Source organism: Rhipicephalus microplus, chromosome 1, assembly GCF_043290135.1.
Source record: "Rhipicephalus microplus isolate Deutch F79 chromosome 1, USDA_Rmic, whole genome shotgun sequence".
NCBI classification, from domain to species: domain Eukaryota; kingdom Metazoa; phylum Arthropoda; class Arachnida; order Ixodida; family Ixodidae; genus Rhipicephalus; species Rhipicephalus microplus.
In genome coordinates this window covers 67685412-67706527 of record NC_134700.1, presented here as the reverse complement: position 1 = coordinate 67706527, position 21116 = coordinate 67685412, and the positions used below count along the sequence as shown (strand labels likewise).

Sequence of the window (21116 nt, the reverse complement as noted above, 5' to 3'; positions counted from 1 at the left end):
CCCCGCCATCCGTGTCTTTTCTCGGCCACGATAGAACAACTGGCGACGAAGATGGGATAATAATACGATCCTGAAGCAAGCACCGGCACAGCGGTTGAAGCGGAACGAATGACTGGCCCAAGCACAGAAGGCAAGCGTTTAAAAATGGCGATTCCACTGGCTTCGCAACGTTTCGGACGCATGGAAGAGTTTAACCCGAGCAGCGACAACATCAAGTCGTATTTCGAGAGGTTTGAGAACTTTGTGGCACTTAATCAGGTTCTGGAGACAAAGGAGCTGAGACTGTTCTTGAACGTAGTAGGAAGCAAAGTGTACGGGGAGCTCCAGAAAATTTTAGTCCCTAACAGACCTACTGACAAAATCTTCGCAGAAATACAGCAGGTTCTAGAACAACACTACAGTCCTTAGTATTATGTAATCGCCGAGCGTTGCAAGTTCAACAAACGCATGCAGAAGGAAGAAGAATGCGTCAAAGCCTTCATGACAGAATTGAAACATCTGGCGCGTAATTGCGAGTTCAAGGCGTTTCTAAACGATGCGCTAAGGGATCAACTCGTGGCAGGACTGCGCGACCAAGAGACTCAAAGGATATTGTTCGCAACTGAAAACTTAACCTTTGAAAAAGCGTACAAAATCGCACTTGAAAAAACAACCTGCTGCCAAGCAAACCATGGAGCTACATTCTAAAGCAGAATGCTCGACCGATGTTAATGCGGTCAGTAGAAAAACACAAGCAAAATCCAGGCCGTCGGCACATAACAAGGAAAGGGGCCAAACGAAGACCACTTGTTATCGCTGTGGGAAACGGCACGATGCATCCAAGTGCTGGTATCGCAACGCTAAGTGCCGCGCGTGTGCTAAAACAGGGCATCTGCAAACGATGTATTGAGAAAAGAAAAACCGTCCGGTGAACTACGCTGAAGCGACAGACGAGAAATCGGACAATTCCCAGACGTATCACGTCGTTATGTGTGCTAGAGATGGGAAACGATGCTACAAAGTGTCTTTGCTGATTGAAGGGAAGCCTTTTTCTATGCTTTTGGATACGGGCGTAGCTGTCACGTTGATGCCTGAAAGTACGTTTAAGCAATGGTTTTCGCAAAGTGCATGCAAACCAACAAAGGCAGTGTTGAAAACTTATACAGGACAGCCTGTAAAGCTGAGAGGACAGGCGACCGTAACCGTCGAGCATAACGGCTGCAGAACAGAGCTTCCGCTACATATTGTAGAGGACCAGGGCAAGGCTATGCCTTCGCTTCTAGAGCGAGATTGGCTTGAAAAGTTGCAACTTGACTGGAATACCGTCAGTACTGTCACAGAAAGCGCGGATGTCAGTTGTCTTCGGGAAAAATTTCCAGAAGTCTTCCGTACGACACCGAGAATAGTTCGCAACTTTGAAGCCAAAATAGCCATAGACCCAAATGTTACGCCTGTGTTCTGCAAAGCCAGGTCTATGCCTTTCGCTACTAAAGAGGCAGACAGCGAAGAACTTCGGAAACTAGAGAGTCAAGGCATCTTAAAGAAAGTAACAACGAGCAAGTGGGCGACTCCCATCGTACCAGTTCTGAAGTGTGGAGGTGGAATCAGAATTTGCGGAGACTACAAAGTAACAATCAATCGAGTACTCAACACTGATTGCTATCCACTACCGCTTCCTGAGGATTTATATTCGATGCTAGCTGGGGGCAAATTATTTTGCGCGCTGGACTTATCCTCGGCGTACCAGCAAGTGCCTCTCAGTGAGGAGTCCAAGCCACTGCTCACGATAAAAACGCATCAAGGCTTATACGAATTCCAAAGACTTCCATTTTGGAATTGCGAGCGCACCGGCCTTATTTCAAGCCTTGATGGACAAAGTCCAAGAAGGAATTTCTAACGTAGGATGCTATATATACGACGTCATCATCACTGGCCACAGTGCAGAAGACTGCTTCTGAACTGCTGCAAAAGTCGTGAAAGCACTCAGCGACCACAACATAACGCTGAATGAAGGAAAATGCAAATTTTTTCGCGATTCTGTGGTTTACCTCGGGCGCAAGGTCTCGGAGGAGGGCATCTACCCCACCGCTGAAAATATAAAAGCAGTGCGAGATGCGCCAGAGCCCAGTAACATTACGGAACTGAGGGCCTACTTGGGTCTTCTAAACTTCTATGGCAAATTCTTGCGGAATTTGGCAACTGTGGTAGCACCACTTTATGAGCTTCTTCAAAAATACCGCAAGTGAGAATGGACGCAACAGTGCAAGAAGGCATTCGAATAAACTTAGGAAATGATTCTGAACGGCGGAGTATTAGCCTTCTACAAAATCACAAAACCAATCGGACTTAGTTGCGATTCTTCCGCTTACGGCTTGGGAGCTGTGATTTTCCACGAAATGCCTGACGGTACCGAACGACCGATCGCATTCGCTTCGCGCACATTAACCAGCAGTGAACGCAACTATGCTCAAGGGGAAAAAGAAGCCCTCGCACTCACATTTGGGCTCCGACGATTCCATCACTATTTGTATGGCCGCAAGTTCAGCCTATACACCGACCATCAGCCGCTTCTTGGGCTTGTTGGGTGCGATTAGCCACTGCCATCATTAGCAGCTGCACGAATGCAGAGATGGGCACTGACGTTGACAGCGTATAAGTACGATCTCAAGTTCCGAAACGGCAAGAAAATGCAAGTCGCTGACGCACTATCACGGCTGCCACTGTCTACAAGTTTTGGGAACGACGAACCGGAGTGTTTAGTTATTTTCGACACAACCCTGCTGACGGCGAAAGGCGTTGCTCGAGGAACAAAACGAGACACTGTTCTAACACGTGTTTTAAGCTACGTTATTTCAGGATGGCCACAGCATTACCCTGACGAACAGCGACCATTTTTCATACACAGAGATCACCTGTCTGCTGAGCAGGGGTGCTTGAGTCGGAGCAATCACGTGATTGTGCCAGAAACTTTGCAAGCTCACGTTCTCTCATGCTGCTCGAGGGACACTCAGGAATGAGTCGCATGAAGATGCTTGCATGGTCGTACGTGTGGTGGCCTTCACTCGACAAAGACGTAGAAGGAACTGTCCGGAATCGTCAAGTCTGCCAAAGCACTCGTCCAGCAAAGTCGACAGGTCCTCTACAACCCTGGCGGTATCCAACAAAAGTCTGGGAAAGGATTCACGCTGACTACGCTGTCAAAGACGGTGTAAATCTACTCGTTCTGGTAGACGTGCACTCCAAGTGGGTTGAAGTGTTTGTCATGCCATCGACTACAACCACGAGAACCTTGGAAAATCTGGACACGTTATTCGCCGCGTGCGGCTACCCTGAAGAAATTATAACCGACAACGGTCCACAGTTTACTTCGAATGACTTTGGAGAATTCTTGAGGCACAGGTGTATCAAGCATACTAGGACACCTCCATGTCATGCCGCTTCTAATGGAGCAGCCGAAAGACGGGTATGAACGACCAAGGAAGCTCTCTTGAAGCAGGTTCTGAGTGATCAACATGCTGGAGTGAAGAATACAGTACAGGAACGTCTCAACAAATTTCTTTTTTCCTATAGAAACGCCCCACACTCAATGACATCCCGGACGCCTGCCGAAGTTTTCCTTAACCGTTTGCCCCGAATTGCATTGTCTCTTCTTAAACCAAGCTTTGCAGGAGACATGGCGAAGCACCTGAAACAAGACATGGAGTGACGTAATCGCCACAGAGGACCCGCTGAATATTTCTCCGTGGGAGACAGAGTGTACGTAAAGACCACACGTGGTGAGCCGGTAAGAAGGTACTGTTGGCAAGAAGGTACTGTTGAGCAAGTTGTCAGCCCAGTCACGTACATGATTAGGGTTCAAGGGCATTTACAGTTCACTCACGTGGATCACTTGCGACAGAAGAAAACTATCGTATGAACCAAAGTCCCTAGTAATGCTGCATCCGCAACTGGTTCGCAGAATGATGGAGGAATCCGCCCAGGAGGATCAAAAGTGCCAAGAAGCCTTTTGCAGGATTCGTCTTTGCGAGCGGTCTTTTCGAAAGGCAACGTGTCAAGCGAACCTTGGCCAAGAATACAAGATCCAACTCGGGCAATCTTATCAGAGTTAAGAGATCCCAGCGACGACCAGACTCCCTAGGTCCTACCACCAGAACCACTTCTAGACGCGTCATCAGGTACAGAAAGAGAGAATGCAGCGCTTAACAAGACCGGATCTAGCTCCCCAGCAGTTGAGCAGCCTATTCCTACAGGTAACGAGTCAACGTCAGCATTACCGCGACGAGGCACCCGCGTGCGAAAGCCTCCTGAGCGGTACGCTGCAAAAGACTTCACGAAAAGAGCAAGTTTAGATAAATGACTGTTGTTTCACTAAGAAGGGGAGAGTGTGCTATCGGTTATCAAACGATCCATGACGTAAGACCGTCGTCACAATAAAGCGCTTTAAAAGCAGAGCATTCCTTCAATAAAGCGGCCTTCGTTCCTGTCTGGTCTCGGCATCTGTGTCTTTCCTCGGCCACGATAGAACACACGCCTTAGCTCGATCACTTACAAACCGAGCGGGAAGCAACAGCCCATGTCAAGATAGTCCGCTCATGGCACAAGACATCCTCGAACACCACCTACTCCCGAGAGAAAGTTTATCCCCACCGCATCTGCAGCTGGGAACCGCAGAAGCTCGCGCATATATTAGAATTCAAACGCACACCTATCCCCACTTGGCGAGGGCCCACCAGATGAATTCCACAATATATGGCAGCGCTTGTTCATGGTGTGGTGCACGGCTGTCACTGCTGCATGTGACGTGGGAATGCACAGCAAGACCACATAAGGCAAACATGCCTGGGTTACGAGCTTACTCTAGGGAAGCGTGGGAGGCACTGCTCACTCGGTCAATGCTGGGGGTCCAAAGATGCCTTTTGGACCAGGCGGAGCGTGTAGCGAGGATCAGTGTAGTCCTGGAATGGAGACCCACCTACTCGCTCTTTCCCCGTATACTACTTCTCCGTGAATAACCAATGAAGTTTTTCCACTACCACCAAATGTGACAGTTCGCGTTGAACCAGTGCATCCTTCGTGTTTGGGCAGGGTGGTTCGAATGTTGAGCTGAGACAGCTGATAGTTGCACTCGCGTCTTCTATTTTGTTTTCATGCGTTTATAGCAACAAAACAGCCGCAAGAGAATACCATGTCACGTAAATCATACAGGTTATGAAATGCGTGTCATGATTTTCATGTTAACACGTGTCGTATTGTTAATCATATAGTGATATCATACTATGTGAATTTTGGTATACATCCCATACACAAAAAAACGGTCTTGAAAAGACTGGTTAGATAGATAGATAGATAGATAGATAGATAGATAGATAGATAGATAGATAGATAGATAGATAGATAGATAGATAGATAGATAGATAGATAGATAGCCTTTGCACTCCCCTGTTGGTGACGTCAAAGACTGTGTCCTACAGAAACGAACGCTATCGTTCTATCATCCCAGGCGCAGCTCGTGGGTTCGTGCAGTGACATCACTAGATGCATTCGGTCAGTCGATGCTTCACAAAAGACGAGAGAACACAACTGACAGCCTCGCGCGGCAGGCGGAGCCGCGGCCGTCACAGCCATGGGTGATAGCGTCTACCTACGTTCTGTTGGAAACCTTCCTTTTAACGACCACGCTTCACAAATGTTCGCTAAACATAAAGTACATAAAACCTTCATTTTTAAATGTATTTCTCTAAATATAATAGTACTGATATTTCCTGCGCTATGTTGGTTTGAGCTGTTTTATATTTGCTCGCTTGTACCATCGTGTTTTCTGGCACAGTAACCAGGGTCATGGGTCATTGTCAAGCTCCTTCATGCGACTTTTATTTCCCGTTTCAGCCACTTACTTAAAGTTGTTTGTGGTGAAAATAAACTCATATTCAAATATAAAGGGACCCTAAAACGGCTTTGACAATTTTTTACAAACACATTGGGCCAATAGACCAATTCCCAAGGGTAATTTAGAGATCAATTTGAGCTCTCTGCGTAAACTGTGTAATTGATTACCGCGCTTTAAAGCGGCGAATAGCTTCATATCGATACAGATCACTGAGAATCGGCCAAACGCGTTTTGAACCACCCATACACCGAGCTACACGCTGCACCCATTAACGTCATCATTTCCAGCTGATCTGATTTGCTGTGGAACGCGCAGCACAGACTGCCGGTATCGGATTGGCGGCTGGATTTACGCGTATGCGGTCTCACGCCACATCGTGACGCAGGCTCCGTGAAGGCGGAGCTTAGCCCCGAGCGCTCGAAGGAAGAGTTGAGGGCAGTTAAGGGTAAAAGGCAGAGCAGAGGAGAAGGGTACTTTTTTAGTACTCATAGCACCGTTAATATTGGGTGTTTCGATTGAACTCTGGTGCCAATGATTTGTTCCAGTAGTGGTCTAATCGAAAACGGAATGTGTAAAACCGTTCGAGGGATCCTTTAAGCTCTCCGTCGTACAATGTCTGTGATGTCACAGAGGAAGCGCGCAGGCCTTGTGACTAGTCTAGGTGGCGTTTCACTGCATCACAACTTAGAGTTACTATGTTATACCTTTAGGTAGCAGATTTGCGCCACTGTTTTCCGGGCGCAGCTCCCTCCGCCTCGGCAGTCCTAGTGCCACTCAAAGCCTTTAGTGCCACTGTTCGCCGAGCGTCATCACGTGAGAAGTGGCTCGTCTTGGCTGCGGAGAAGCCTATTATTTGCAGGCAATGCCAGCGAACACACTGTAGGTTTCAACCATTCAAATGTAATCACATCCGGCATCGGCAATGTTAATATTTTCGCTGCTGCTTGTTTGATTCCGCTTGTCGTGAGACGACTTCAGGTACATGGCTTTGCGTTGTAACGTCTCGAAGAGGCTCCCCCAAAAAAAGCACGTCATAGTACAGGGTTCTTTATAACTTCTATAACCTGGTGCGCTTCAACCTACACTTCACTCGCACCACTGTGATACCACACAACGGCAGCTTTGTTTTCTATATCAAGAATTGATGCACACCGAACTGCCATCACCCTAGTGAAAACGTTAAGATTATGCCGTGAGTGAAATATTCTGCAGGTCACCGATTCCAGTGATTTCTGCGTCGTGACTATTCGTAATTGTTACGCTTAATAAGTTTGGTAAAACTCGGCTGCAATCTTAGTGGACATATGTTAAATGTGGTGTGATTTATTAGTAAAGCACCAGCTGCATTTTGCTGCTGTACAATTACTCGCTGGTGGCATCTTTTGTAGCACGTGCACATGTTTTCATAGAAATAGCGATTCTAATATCTTAAATAAGCAATAAACAAAATTATTGTACCAAAGAGATGCAAAACTTAATGCAGAACACTATAAGTTTCTAGGTAAAATAAATGTGAAAGAAATATAGTCTTATTGGCGGGATGTTTGGCTGTTTGACAGATGAGGCAACACACCTAAATTGGCCCATCACGCACAAAATGTGATTAGGAAGACAGCAGTGCAGCTGCTGCAATATTACCAGCGTAAAATCGTGGTGCATAAACATGAGTCGAGCTATCTGTTTTGCTAACATTACAAAAAAGAAGGAGAGAGAGAACGCAAACAAACGAAAAAAAATGAATTCTAGTGTGTGGTAAGTTACTTGATTAGTTACCTCAGTCACACTCAAGTTCCATGCTTGAAGCACAATGTTGGATGCGACAGCGCGCTTGAATTGCATATTCGCATTTTCATGTTTTAGAGCCGTGATTGCGTGTAAATGCACGCAATTATGCATGTTTATTGCTGCCGCACCTGCTTTGGTTAAACATTCTTGACTACAAATATATCATTTTCCACAGTTACCGCAAGGGAGACAAACGCGAGGGGGGATACCAGGTATATTTTGCCTCGGCGGTAAATGGAAATGCGAAAAGGAAAAATTGCTTTAGCAGCTGCGTTGGTCACACGCAATATTGGGTACGATAGAAAGTAAAAGTATCAAAGTAAAATCGTGGCTTGCAAACATGATCCGACCAATTTATCTTTAGTAAAATTACAAAAACTACAAAATGCAAAAAAGTACTCGCAACGTCTCGTGACTGTGGCTGCTATATGTAGACGGAGAGGGGCTTTTATGCATGGTGATAGAACTCTACATGGCTACCTTGGTGCAACTCTGCAACCTAAAGGTAGCATACACACTAACTTTATCACAACTAGAGGTTTCTTTTCCCGTCATGGACAGCAAGAAGACTGCACTTGTGGCACGCCAGCCCGTGAACGCAAGCGTCGCTGAAGTATAAGCAAATCACTGCTTTACACCCGCTACATTCTTATTTAATTCTAAAAAAAAGAGGAGGGTCCCTATTCCGTTACATCTTTTGCAACCTCAACGACACTCAGAGCCTAAAAAACTCGGGGGCGCCGTCATGTGGGTGCCTTCCACTGCTCTTTGGAGTTTAATCAAGCGCAGCAGCATACAGGTACCGTTGAGCAGGTGGCTATTGATCTAGCACTCACTCATTCATGCAGAGTTTTAGTCTTTAGTGACTCTCACTTTACGATTAAAGCCTTCTCAAGGAGACTTGTTGCAGAACTGGCTTACAGACTCCTGAAGTGTAAGGACATCACTCCGCATACAGTTACTTAGGTTCCGGGGCTCACGTGGTCAGTGTAGAAAGCCGCGCGTACCCTCAACGAGATGACGCGTAGCGAGGCACGAGGATTAGTGTGCCGTGCAATCCCCAACGCAGGTGCATCTCCTGCTCCTGAGTTTAGGGACCTGTTGTTGTTCGTACGGAGAATGGATGTTCCAGAAAAATAAACAAGCAACTTTGTTTATTTTGTTGCAGCCCCCAGGGAACACACATCGCTATAGCCACGCAATATTGAAGGCTGGGAGGCATCGACAACACCAGCAGGAAGGCCCTCACAATGATGGCGGCTCGGTGATGTGGCTCTCGGGGAACTACACATTTCCGAAAGAATCAGTCGGTGCCCAGTGCTCTCAAATCACGCACACATTTCAAAGCGATTTACGCGGAAAGGAGCGTGACGACGACTCCAGGCTGCCCCAGGCAAACACTGGCCACACATCTTGTTCGAAAGAAGGTTCACCAAAAAGACAGCTCATTGCTGTCAGGCAATCCATCGATGATTTGTGCGCTGTCCATCGAGACAATGCGACTACCAACAAGGTGTCGACAATGCTAAGGAACCTCGTCACGGCTTTGTTTTGGGGGCGGCGCAGTGTACATCACTACGCCAAAAGGAATGAAGACGCTGTTCTTGCTTTCGACGACAAAGGAAACCAAAACGCTGAAGAACAATCCAGGACGTACTCTTCCTCTATACTGCTGTGTTGTGAAAGCAAACAGAGATCCATCAATAACATAATCCTATCGCGGCCTAAAGACAGGCGCGAATCAGTGGACAGCATTTATGCAATGGAAACGGACAGCGATGTCAAAGTCATAGATGATCTGCCCACCAAAGATTGCACTGACGTGGTAGAGAAAAATATTTATGAAGGCGACACCACCCAGCTATTACACGGGATGTAGCATTCTAGGACAGCGGCTTCAGCAGATGCCTCTGACCTTCATGGCGAAAGCGCGGCAATTTCCTTACTTTCCACACGTGGTGATGGTCGTTACGCAAGGGCAACATCAGACTCGCCTCTAGCTTTGAAAGTCGCATCTGCACGTGCTGAAACGTCAAATACTGGGCCTTGCAGTGACGACCGGCATGTAGCGACACCACGAGATTGTGCAACTGTTTCTCCATATAAAATACGGCAGACCGTGACCCACGAAGCACTAGAGTGTTCTGGCTTTACGGAAAAGTGGCAGCCCCGTTGCAGTGTGGAGGCATTCGCGCACACTAGCCACTTAAAGCCGTCAAGGTGTGGTAAGCTTTCGACGTTCCAACTGCCTTCTTCAACTCTTGCCCATGCCACAAATGCCGCTTCGTTTAGCTTCCAAGACTCGTGGTGTAGGTCAGGAGACTTTGACAAGCCTCTTCAAAAAACCAATTTAGAAGTTACAGCAGCTGGCGGCAGTTGCACAACCGACACATCTATTCATACGGCAGCTTTTAAATTTGAGAAAGCGCCAGGCTTTGCTTCGCCAGTCTCGTGCAGTGCACAAACAGGTACAAGTGTGCTGTACTTGCCCATGCGAGAAGACGTGAAAACGAAGTGCGCTGAAACCCAAACCACGCAGGTTCGGATCTCTCGCGCTAGAAGCACACAAACTCAGAACGTCGACATAGCTTCGACTGAGGCTCACGCTCCGCAATTTCGCCACGACACCAACCACAGTCCATGCTTGCCCACTTCAAAATCACTTGCAGACGTCTCTTCAAAAGCGCCTTCTTGCTCCAGAATTGCACAAACTCAGGAAGAGTTTCCAGTGGAGTTGTGCCAACTGCGCAGCGTAGGCCAAAATTCCGCCAAGTGCACCGACAAAGCAGACCCGAAGAAAGACAGCAGAAATACCTTTGAAGAAAAGCCACTAACCGATAGCACTGGCTGTTCCAACCAGTGTATTCTGGCAAGAGGGATTTCGTTATCCAGACGCAGGCTTGTTTTAATTTCAAGTTTCAAGGAGTCATGCAATTATAAATATCGAGGACGCTTGCAAACTAACGCATCCAGTTATCCCACGCTTGCAAAGCGCACAGCGAAAACAAGCGTTCAGACCAGCAGAAGTAAAAACGTGCAGTCTTCTTTGGGTTCGCTAAGTGTCCATGACACCTTAAAAATGTGCCTTTGGCCTTCTAATTTATTTGGAAGATTGTTCGGAAAGCATCGGGTGCCTTCTATGCCAACCAGTTCTAATTGTACAGTCACTGTAAGGAACAGTGCGACCCAAAGCGAAAAGGCTGAACTCACTGAAGAGCCCCTTACTACTTTCAGGAACGGCACGTTACAAGAACCAGAAGTACATCACCCTGCAACTTCCTCGACTCAAGTGAGCAAATCAGACCATGAAAGCTCGCGAACTGACGGCAAGCAACTTCTAGACAATTCTAAAATGCGGTCGATACCTGCTGTTTTCCAAGCCGTAAGTAGTGATACTTCGGCAAATCCACCGTGGAGTACTGATCCCCGACAGAGTTCATCTAATCTGGCCACAACGGTCGTCGTTTTGGGACATGGCTCAAGGCACAGTGAGCGCGTGGGACTCACTGGAGACTTACGCTCAACAGGTGAATATGTGTTACCAGAACAAGGAGCCCATCTGCCAATCTCTACTGCCACGACAGGACCACGAGAAAAAAAGGGGGTGTCTCCCGTGGTAACCGAGTTCATTGAGCCAGACACTACGACGATAAAACATGATAGCTTATCATCTAAGTGCGTTACGGTAACTTCATGGAGTCGCGAGAAAGCACCTAATGGCGACAAGTCATGCAGCTCTGTAGGCAAGCCTTCAGTTTCCTCGGCGATCCATAATGACATGTCGACAACGTCAAGGTTCACGAATGTTCCACGAAAGCATTCTGACGACAGGACTCTGGCGGCCACTTTAGTAGGAAACACTGCAAACAAAGGTGAATCAACTAGATGCTTACCCATAGCAAAGTCCGCAAAGGACATGCTAAGGCAAGAGAAGGTGCTCCTGCGAAAAGCTGTGGTTCCGGGTGATTTAGAAGAAAAAGTAACGGCTGTCTTGCCGATTGACAGTGAATTAGGTTTTACCACGGAGCCGTCACGACTTAACACGACGCCTCAGTGTTTCTTTGTGACAAGCAGTAATAAAACGTTAGTGAAACGTAACTCTAGGATTGCCTCCAGCGAGCCTCTTGACAGCAGCAGCATCACAATGCAACCGGAGCCAACTCTTAAGATGATTCTGCCAGCAAATAGCGATAAGGCGGACTCAAGTCCAATTGCGCATGAACCAATGAAGGCCGAAGGTAGTCGCTCTCGGGTTTTGAAGGCGAGGCAAGCAGCTTCTGAGAGTAGCAGAGACGCTGCAAAAGATCGGGAAAGATCGGAGAAGTTATCAAACTATGACGCTTTTGTGATCCCGATACGCCCACAAAAATTTGTTTCTTGTTCCTGTGACTGGGTTGACGAACTTTCAGCTTATAGTCCTCCGATACGAAACTTCAGCGCTAATGTAATTACCAAGCGAGCGTCCATTGTGCAAAAAACAATAACTGAGCGAACCCCACCAGCTGCCATTGCGGATGCTGACCCGTTGATTACTGGCGTAGTTCATTACTGCAAGAATGTAAAACATAAGCCTCGAAAAAAATTTTGGCCAGGGAGCTACTGTTTGGCATGCAAAAATCCCAGACATCGTCATGGTCTTCCCGGACAGACAATGGTTCTCCTCCAACCTAAAGTAGAAAAATACATCTTGCCTTGCAGTGACGTGGACGTAGGCAATCGGCAAAGACGAAAACATCGCTGCCACTGCGAAACACCTTTTAACAACCAAAAGAGCGAAATTGTGAAAATTGCGGCGCGGGCGCCTGTCGCATCGACGAAAACCGAAAAAGTAACACCGGTGGCTAAATCGGAACCATCCACATGCTGCTGCGTGTCAATAATGGTGTGCACTTCCGTCGTCGTCCTTGCTTTGGTCTATCTATGTTTCATGTATTTTAGGGAGCCTTTGCAACCAAACACAACACCGTTGCCTCCAGCTGGTATCTACTACTGCTCGACGGAGTTCTGCAACAGAGAAGCTGAAAGGCTCAAGTCCCTCTTGAGTATTACGACGGGGCCTTGCGACAATTTTTACCAACACGTGTGCAAGAAGTGGGTGCGTGGTCAGTACTTGGAGAGCTCTGGAACCGGGACTGCTATTTCGAGTGACACGATGATCCAGGATGATCTCATAGATAGCCTGACAGCCGATTTGAGAAAACAAACCAGTGTAGCTCTCGAACTGTACAACGCGTGCAAAGACCGCACCCTCTCAGGCAGAGCGCTTGCAGCCATGGACGACCTGTTTCGGCAGTGGACGATACGTCAGTGGCCGACGGAGGCATTAGCATCTACACGAAATGTCTGGTCATTTGCTGGTGAGTTGATTAAAGACTTTGGCTTGAATGCTCTAGTGGACGTACACGTGGCCATCGACCCAGAAGATCCCACAAAGGTCGCTCTAGGCATGAGGAAGCCTTCTTTTCTATGTTCTTGCAACGATGCTGCCCGTCCTGCGGTCACTAACATGATCCAAGATGCTCTTGTGGAAACAATGGCAGCTGTCGGCCGCTCAGGGGGTCCACAGCTTGTCGACGAGGTGATGCAAGTGATAACTCGCTTCAGTTCTAGTCCCCCGGAACCACCACTTTCAGAAATGGGCATGCGCGGCTTCAGTGTGGTTAGGCTGTCGGACATGGACCCTGGCATCGCCGACCTCCTAAGTGCTACTTTTGGCAATGATTCCTTCTTCAATGAAGAAACGAAGGTAGTGATCAAGTCTCCAGACTTTCTTCAGGGCCATCTAGTAGCCGCACTTCGAGAGTTGCCACCACGAGCTGTGATGAACTATTTGGGCTTTCTGGTTTTCATCAACCTCGCACCGTTTTTCTTAGATAGGCACCGGCTCCTCAGGCAGCTTTTTGGCAAGAGCATACTCGGCAGGACTCTCCCCGACGTGTCAAACACGGGTCGCCTTTGCTTGGTGGCAGTGGAACGCGTCTTGCCCGGCTGCTTCGCGAAGACTTCGAGCCAGTACCTCCGAGACTCGGGAGGCATTGTCGCTAACAAGCTAGCGCAGCTGGTGACTAGCTTCGGGCGGAGTATCGAGTATCTTGCTTGGATGGACGACATGGGAGCCGTCATGTCCCGCTATCTACTCAAGGAGTACGCGACGTTGCCAAAGAGCAACGACAGCACATTCTGCCCCACCTCTTCCGCCTCGTATGCGAAGGACAGCTCGGTGAAGTTCTTCGTGGCCTTGTCGAGGAACCGCCAGAGAACTCTTTTGAGCCCCCTGATAAAGAGTGGTATTGCCGACGTGAAGCCAGTGCCGCGCTCACAGCTTCTGACGACGGTGACGTACGACGCCCCCTGCAGGCGTCTTTATGTCCCTGCGGCGCTGTTCAACGTTTCCGTTCCCGTTAATACCAGCCACTTCTCGCTTCAATTTGCGCGTTTTGCCGTGCGCTTCTACCGAGCTGCGGTGGAAGCGCTACTTCACAGGGACGCCGTCCAGTCTTCTCTGCGCTACAGTGACGACCTACAGCGCCGCTTCGAGGACGTACTCGGCTGCTTCGAGTGGGAACTTCGGCAGCTGCCGGCAGGTCTGAGCCACTCGGCCGTCGCTCCCAATTCGGTGACGGCACGTGGCGCGTTTCTACAGCAGACGGTTGCTGTGCAGCTAGCCTTCAGAGCTTTCCAGGTATGCAGGTTTGACGTGAACACTAGAGTACGATATGGTATCCGTGGCTATGTAGACGTGTAAGGTGATTCATACTGAAACACTGACAGCGCAATGTAACAGCACGCAAAAGCAGGAGACAAACTAGCGCACATCTGCAGTATGCGCCCATCGGGACACCATAATTATAAAAAAAATTGCGAAAACTTTTTTATAAAAAGAATATTGATAGATATTGATAGTTGTGTCAGCTCACCATCTTTATCGCTTTTAGATATTGTAATCTTGTTTCTGGACGTAACTTGATCACGGTGGAACCTTTCCTCTTGTATTTTCTTTTTCTCTTCATGTTTTCCTGGCATATAATATCGTCGGTGAATGAACAGAGTTTGAGCCTGCACTTGTTTGTCTCATCCTTTTGCTTCGCATTAGTTCGCGCTGTCAGTATTTAAGTATGAATCTATACTAACTAACCCACTTTTCAACCCTTTTGTACAAGGTGATTTACGGGATAGGGCGTTAGGAATTAGATAAAAAAAACACGAACAGATACTCATTCGACGAGATTGCTTTTTTTTCGGTGTGCAGCACGAGCAGATTGACGGCAGCACTTTTCTGGTGAACTGCTGCGCATACGAGCACACAAGGACCTCTATCATTTCGCTTCTATCGAAATGCAGCTATAGCAGCCGAAACCAAACTCGCTTGTTTCGGGCACAGATTTCGGGTGAGCAGCCAAGAGTGGTGATCACTGGGACATCACACAGGCAATCCTGAACTTCTGCGGGGTTCGTAGAGGTTTCATGGGAGAAAATTCAAGGATATTCAAAGAATTTCAAGGACCTGTCGGACTTTATTCTATGACTAAGTGGCATCCAAATGAAGTTTTATTTTTACTGCATAGTGCTTCAAATTCTGAGTAAATTTATCGCAGTTGAAACTTGTCTTAACGTATTGTCACTACCACGCTGAAATTGGTTCACTCGGGAAGTTTGTAAAATCAACACAGAGGTTTTTCAGACCATCGAAACCTAAAGTTGTAACATACACCCAAAATATACCACGGCATTGTTTTTGCCGCTGGCCCACGCGTGCTCTTGAGAAAAGTCTCTTCAGGTGTGCTGAGCATTGAGCCTCACATATGTTGTCCAGGCGATGCACGTCAGCATAGGCGTGCGCAGGACTCCATATCAGAGGGGGGGATGAAGGTTCGTCGCAGCACCCCCTTCCCTATTACCGTCATTGTATGGGACAGGCGTCGCCCCCATCCCTAATAATTTATGTATGGGGCAGATTTTCGTCGCCCCCCCCCTTCCCCCACCCAGCGCACGCCTATGCAGGTCAGGTAAACAGTCACGTGAAATACGACACGCGTCCTAAACGCAAGGACAGAGAGAGTGAATGCAGTAACTATGCAGGCAGGGTGAGTGATTAAGTGAAATAACTTTATTAGGTCCATAATAGACGCGAGGTAACTGAGCGTCACCTGGCTATGCTTACTCAGGGACGCTCAGGTTAAACCTGACCACCCACGCGTGGGCCATCAGGGCGGCCAGGAGGCAGGGTGAGCAAGAAAATTGCGAAAAGGCGATCAGTGTGGTCTGTTGCACAAAGTAATATAAGCCTTGTGAGGAAAAAATCAACCACCACCACACGTAGCACGATCCGGTGCGGTGCAGCGCAACTGTGTAGGCCACTCCACTGCTCCGTGCGTGTGAGTGCTGTGTCAAAATAAAGCCAAGCTCGTAATTTGGGGTGACAGATGCTTTACACCAATTGCGCCCGCGCTTGAAGAAAAATGAAATGTGTGTAAAAAACTAAAAACAATTTAGCGATTCTTTTTACCAAAGCTTTTAAAAAAGAACTTCGTTAAATTCGTATTGGTTCCCAGTATAGCTTCTTTATTTATGGTTGACAGCAAAGTTGAACCTGATATGTATTTGCGAAAAACGCAATTTTCATTTAGATTTGGGACCTACGTAAATTCTGGTCTTGTTAGACAGAGTTTTAACTCTAATATTATACTGTAGAATATTATTCTGTAGATATTATACTGTATTATACTTTAGTGTTCGTGTCATTTGAAGTGGTTCCCGAAATGCTCATGACAGGTGCTCAGACTTCACTTGTGTTATAAAGACTTGACACTATTACAGGGAATCAACTAGACGCACGACTCGCTTGTTAAAGGGAAAAGCCGCATAAAAGCAGGAAACAAGAGTGAAGAGAGAAGCGTAACTTTTTATGTCCCGTTGTTCGCGTTCGAAGTGGCGCTATTTTTTTTAAGACGATAGTCTTTCTTGGGGACCTTCGACGCAAAAATTTCGGTCTGTCTATCTGTCTGTACATTTGTGTATTTGTCCTGTCTTAACGGCATTGGGTACTTAAAACGGCCGACCCCATCTGCAGCGCCCACCAATGTTGCTCAAGGTTGAGCGTTCATGCTTGTGTAATCGTCAATAACAATTATTGCGCATATCTGGGGGACCATAACAGCACGTATATTTTCTACATTTGCGTCTCTTACCAGAAAAGGCGTGCATTAGTAATTTTAAGGACCGTAGCACTTATCACGCTGCGCTGATCATGCAACACTTGCACGGAAAGGCGAGTGTTTCCAACGCTTTGCTCAGATGAGACGGTGGTGACACCTGCCCGTCGCCTTGCGTTCTACACCTTATTACCTCTGAGATGGGCGCGCACACCCGTCTCAGAGCCACGTGCTTTGCTTTCTAAGAAAACTGCTAGATGGCGCTCATGTCTCACGTGTGACGTGACTTGGTGCGCTCGTTCGCCTCTGCTGCATGCTCGAAGCACTCTAACGTAGCACCTCCAGAATACCATTCACCAATTTTCTTGCGCATAATATCAAATAAATGTTTTGTTCACTCTCTCCACACGCAAGACTATCGTCTTTCGACGACATTTGCAGATTAAATGCAGATACGGGGCTAATTTTTTTTATGATAGATCCTGAACGACAAGCTTGGTTCCGAACACTAATGAAGCGGGCCTCTGTACGTCCGATACTTAATTTGAGTGAGTGGATTGCACACTGAGCTCCGCCTGAAACGTGAAGTGTCAGGCTGGCAGGCCCCTCACGCTAAACGCGGGGCGGCGCGTGGGGAATGGCAAGTATTTGTACTATAACTAATTTAACATGAACGGCGATGGACTTCGATATTTATTAGAGAGAGAGAAGAGCCCACTCTCGTTGCGAGAGTGAAAAAATGTTAACACCTACCCCACCCCCCCCCCATCTCAACCCACCTAGTGGTTGTTTCATGCTCAAGGAAAAGTTTCGTAGAACTCTGGGAAAACCGTTTGAGTTTCCCAAGGTCAGAAAGTTTGAGAAACTTTGGTGTCAGCATGTATTAGGAAACGATTGTCGCTACATACACGTCTCTCTCGGTGCTATTCAAACCAGACAGAAACACATGTCATGGTTGATAACGTCTTTGAACGCAATGTTTTGATAAATAAACTTCATATTGGATAAGTCACGTTGGGTTAACGTGAACTGTGACGACATTCCTCATTCTATAACTTGCCGGCGCAGACGCAGTACTTTTTCATGTATCATGTGCTTTCGCAGCGGCCTTCTCACATTTCAATTACGGGTTCTGTATAGAAAAATAATTATATGAAGCTTCATAGTTATGGCTCAATAATTATCTAACCATGCAGCTATTAGCCCGAAAAGAATCAAGGTAATTGCACACTGTTAAAGGGACCACGACACGGTCACGCTAAAATATGTAGTTTTTAGCCAAAACTATAGAAGTAGAGGATCCGTTATGTCTATACAGGTATGAAAAGTGGGTGTAAAAGAATATTTCAGTGCAAAACAAGCCCTGGAAGTCGCCTGCTGTGAACCGCGCACACCACCAGGGACCGCCATTTTGCCATGACGCGTGAGGCGTCATGAGCAGAAATGACCGGGGTCATTGTCTTCTACCAAAGTTTCAGCCCCTGTAAATCGATCAATGTCAAGGCCAAACTGAAGATAAAAGTTCTCTATTTCACGCGCAGTTGATCAAAGAACAGTATCGTTCACCGTAATGCTGACACTCAAACACTTGCGTGTTTGTTACGTCAAGGCTTGCGAGTACACCAATCTTGGCTGTCTATACCGCCACTGACGTCTTTGTGCAAATGTTCCGCTATAAATTATGTGTTCGACAAAATGCACTAATATTACGCCAGCTCACTTGCGACTGCGCAAGCACTAAGCCACATTACGCATAATACGATCGAAAATGGGGTCCACGGCCCCCTTTAGTGTACGTGTGATTTTTCTGTGATTCAATGTAAATTAGACAAAGAACTCACTATCATTGTGTATAATTCTCCGACGGCCTTGCAGATCGATGAGGACACAGATACACTTCAGACGACGTGCCAACGTAATTAATGATGGACGGTTACATGAACAAAGATGCTTCAAATGACATCGCACTTTAAGGAATGCGTCTATAGATAAACGAGACAGCACCATATCTGTTTTATTTCCAAACATAATGTCGATAGTGATGGAAGAAGTCAAATTTTACTGATGAAGTTCACTACACCTGGAGAACTAAGGAAGCTTAGCCATGAACTGTGCTTCTAGGAGCTTTTGCAGATCCGGCGTACTTGGAACCTGGACTTCCGGCTCGCGCAGCTTCCTGGCCTCAGCGTTGATCAGCTTTTCTTCGTCTACTACGCCCTGGATAACTGCGAAGCATCTGACGTGGTGTATCAAGAACAACACGGTCCCTGGCTGCCGGCGCACTACCGCGTCAACGTGCCGCTGCGCAACGTCGTCGAGTTCGCGGCGATCTTCAGTTGCCCGCCCGACTCTGACATGGCACGCGTTAGCTTCGTACCACGCTGCACGGTCGTCACCGTCGACCGATGGGATCACAGCCGACCGTGAACTCTAATCTTGTGTTGCGGCGCAAACCATTGTCTTAACATTTTCCCCTTTCGTTTGATTCTCGCAGATTTTTGTGATCGAAATACACGTGTGATTTTTACGCTTTGAACTGGGCACAAGGAAATTGCAATACTAATGCGGCGCCGCTAAATCGTGGAGCTTTCTTGTGCGAAGTGTTTTTCAAGAAAGCTTTGTCTTTGCAAAGAGATTTTTCCATGAATATTTGTTTTCAGTGACTCGCAAAATGTTGTACAAAGATGTGTGTGTGATGTTGTTTTACCAGAACCCCGGTACCATGCCATGTACGCTGGAAGTCAAGGGCAAGATGTGCTTAAACGAGTGAAGAGAATGCAAGTGGCTCCCGCCGCGAAGTCCTTCTTCTTTAAGCTTCACACAGGTACATTATCTGTCAGGACATTTAAAGCAGACCGTGGTTTTTACTCACATTTGGGGACAAATCACCTTATCTGTGAAAAACCGGAAACTATAGACCATGTTTTCTTACATTGTTGGGAGGGAGTAAATTTTTGAGATGTACTTCAAAGGACGTTAGAGAAGGAATTACCTTTAAATTCAGATGGTATATTCTGCCAATAGTGGACGAAGAGAGAATGCTTTTTTATTTGATTATGCTATGTGGCCTTCACAATTTATGGCAGATGTTTATTGCGATCAAGATACACGGCCTGCACGAATGTATTTCCGTGAATGTATGGCCAAGTTTGTTGAACTGCAGAAAACTTGGGAGATTGTACCTGAGTGGGTAGTCGAGGGTTGAGCCCTTGGCAGCACTTAGGGAATTTTAGTTTGTGTCGGACTGTTACTGCTTGTTTTTGTTGTGCTTGTGGTTTGATGTACGCACCTATGAACAGGCAATAAATAAAAAAGTCTATGCACAGAAAACAAGTGACGGCTGCACTGGTCACCGCCGTTGCGTGCCGCACCTTATCCTCGAAATACGGTAAAGTAAGGACTGGAAGGGAACGCCCTGCAGTAATGCCTTTTAGCTGCCCTTAAGCTTTTGTGGTGGGAGTGACGCTTCAGCATGTATGGCTGCAGCGAGTGTCATTATGACAGTCTAGGTTATTGAACTCACTCCCGGGTCGACTCACATTGACTCAGATCGAGCCATGAGTCAGAGTCCGGGTCAATAATGTCTTGGGAAGTTTCAGTCAGAGTCCGCTTGAAGAAAACTGTGGAGAGTGTAAGTCTGGCTCAGGAAAATTTTGGTTAGTCTGAGTCCAAATAAGTAAAAGCGCAACACATATTTCTTGAGTAAGTCTGACTTTTGTTTGCTGACCTCTGAGTGCCAGAATGGCGTGGGCTGGTCTAACAACCATGGGGCGGGCACCAGATACAAAAGACAAGGTGCCGCAACAATAAAGCCACTTTTGTTCTGGGTCTCTTGTCTGCCTGTCGGTGCATGGTGTCAGAAGCAAATCAGCATCCCGCCTGCTGAAACGCCACCAAGGAAGCGTTCCTGCCGTCCGAGCGCCTGGTGCTCACCGAACAAGCTCCAGCAGAAAACTGGACAAAATTTGCTTAACGAATGAAGCTATACTTTAAGGCCGCAACGAGGATGCCGGAACGGACGAAGACCCCGAAAGCAGCAATCTTCCTGCACGTTGCAGGTCAGGAAAAAATTGACGTTTTGAACACCTTTCAACTGACGAATGAGTAGCGCGAGGGCTAGATGTAATTGTGCAGACGTGTGAGGAACACTGTAGTCGAGCAATATGAACCATACGAACGCCAAGTCTTTAGAACACGCCTGTAGCTTGAAGACAATTCATTCAAGCAGTTTTTTAACGATCTTTAGCTAAAGTCGCAGTTGTGCGACTTTGAAGAGCTGAAAAGTTCGATAGTTCGAGGAGAACTGGCGCGTG

The 21116-nt window shown here is 47.2% G+C and overlaps 1 protein-coding gene across 1 annotated transcript in view; it reads left to right on the top strand.

Annotated features, from left to right (window-relative positions):
* Positions 1-19514, top strand: part of LOC119177999 (uncharacterized) — a 37470-nt gene extending 17956 nt beyond the window's left edge. Inside the window, exons 2-3 of the mRNA XM_037429171.2 lie at positions 8820-14333; positions 18925-19514. Of these exons, the coding sequence (XP_037285068.2) occupies positions 10143-14333; positions 18925-19230 (4497 nt within the window). The 5' untranslated portion in view covers positions 8820-10142 and the 3' untranslated portion in view covers positions 19231-19514. The remainder of the gene's footprint in view (positions 1-8819; positions 14334-18924) is intronic.
* Positions 19515-21116: the final 1602 nt, after the last annotated feature.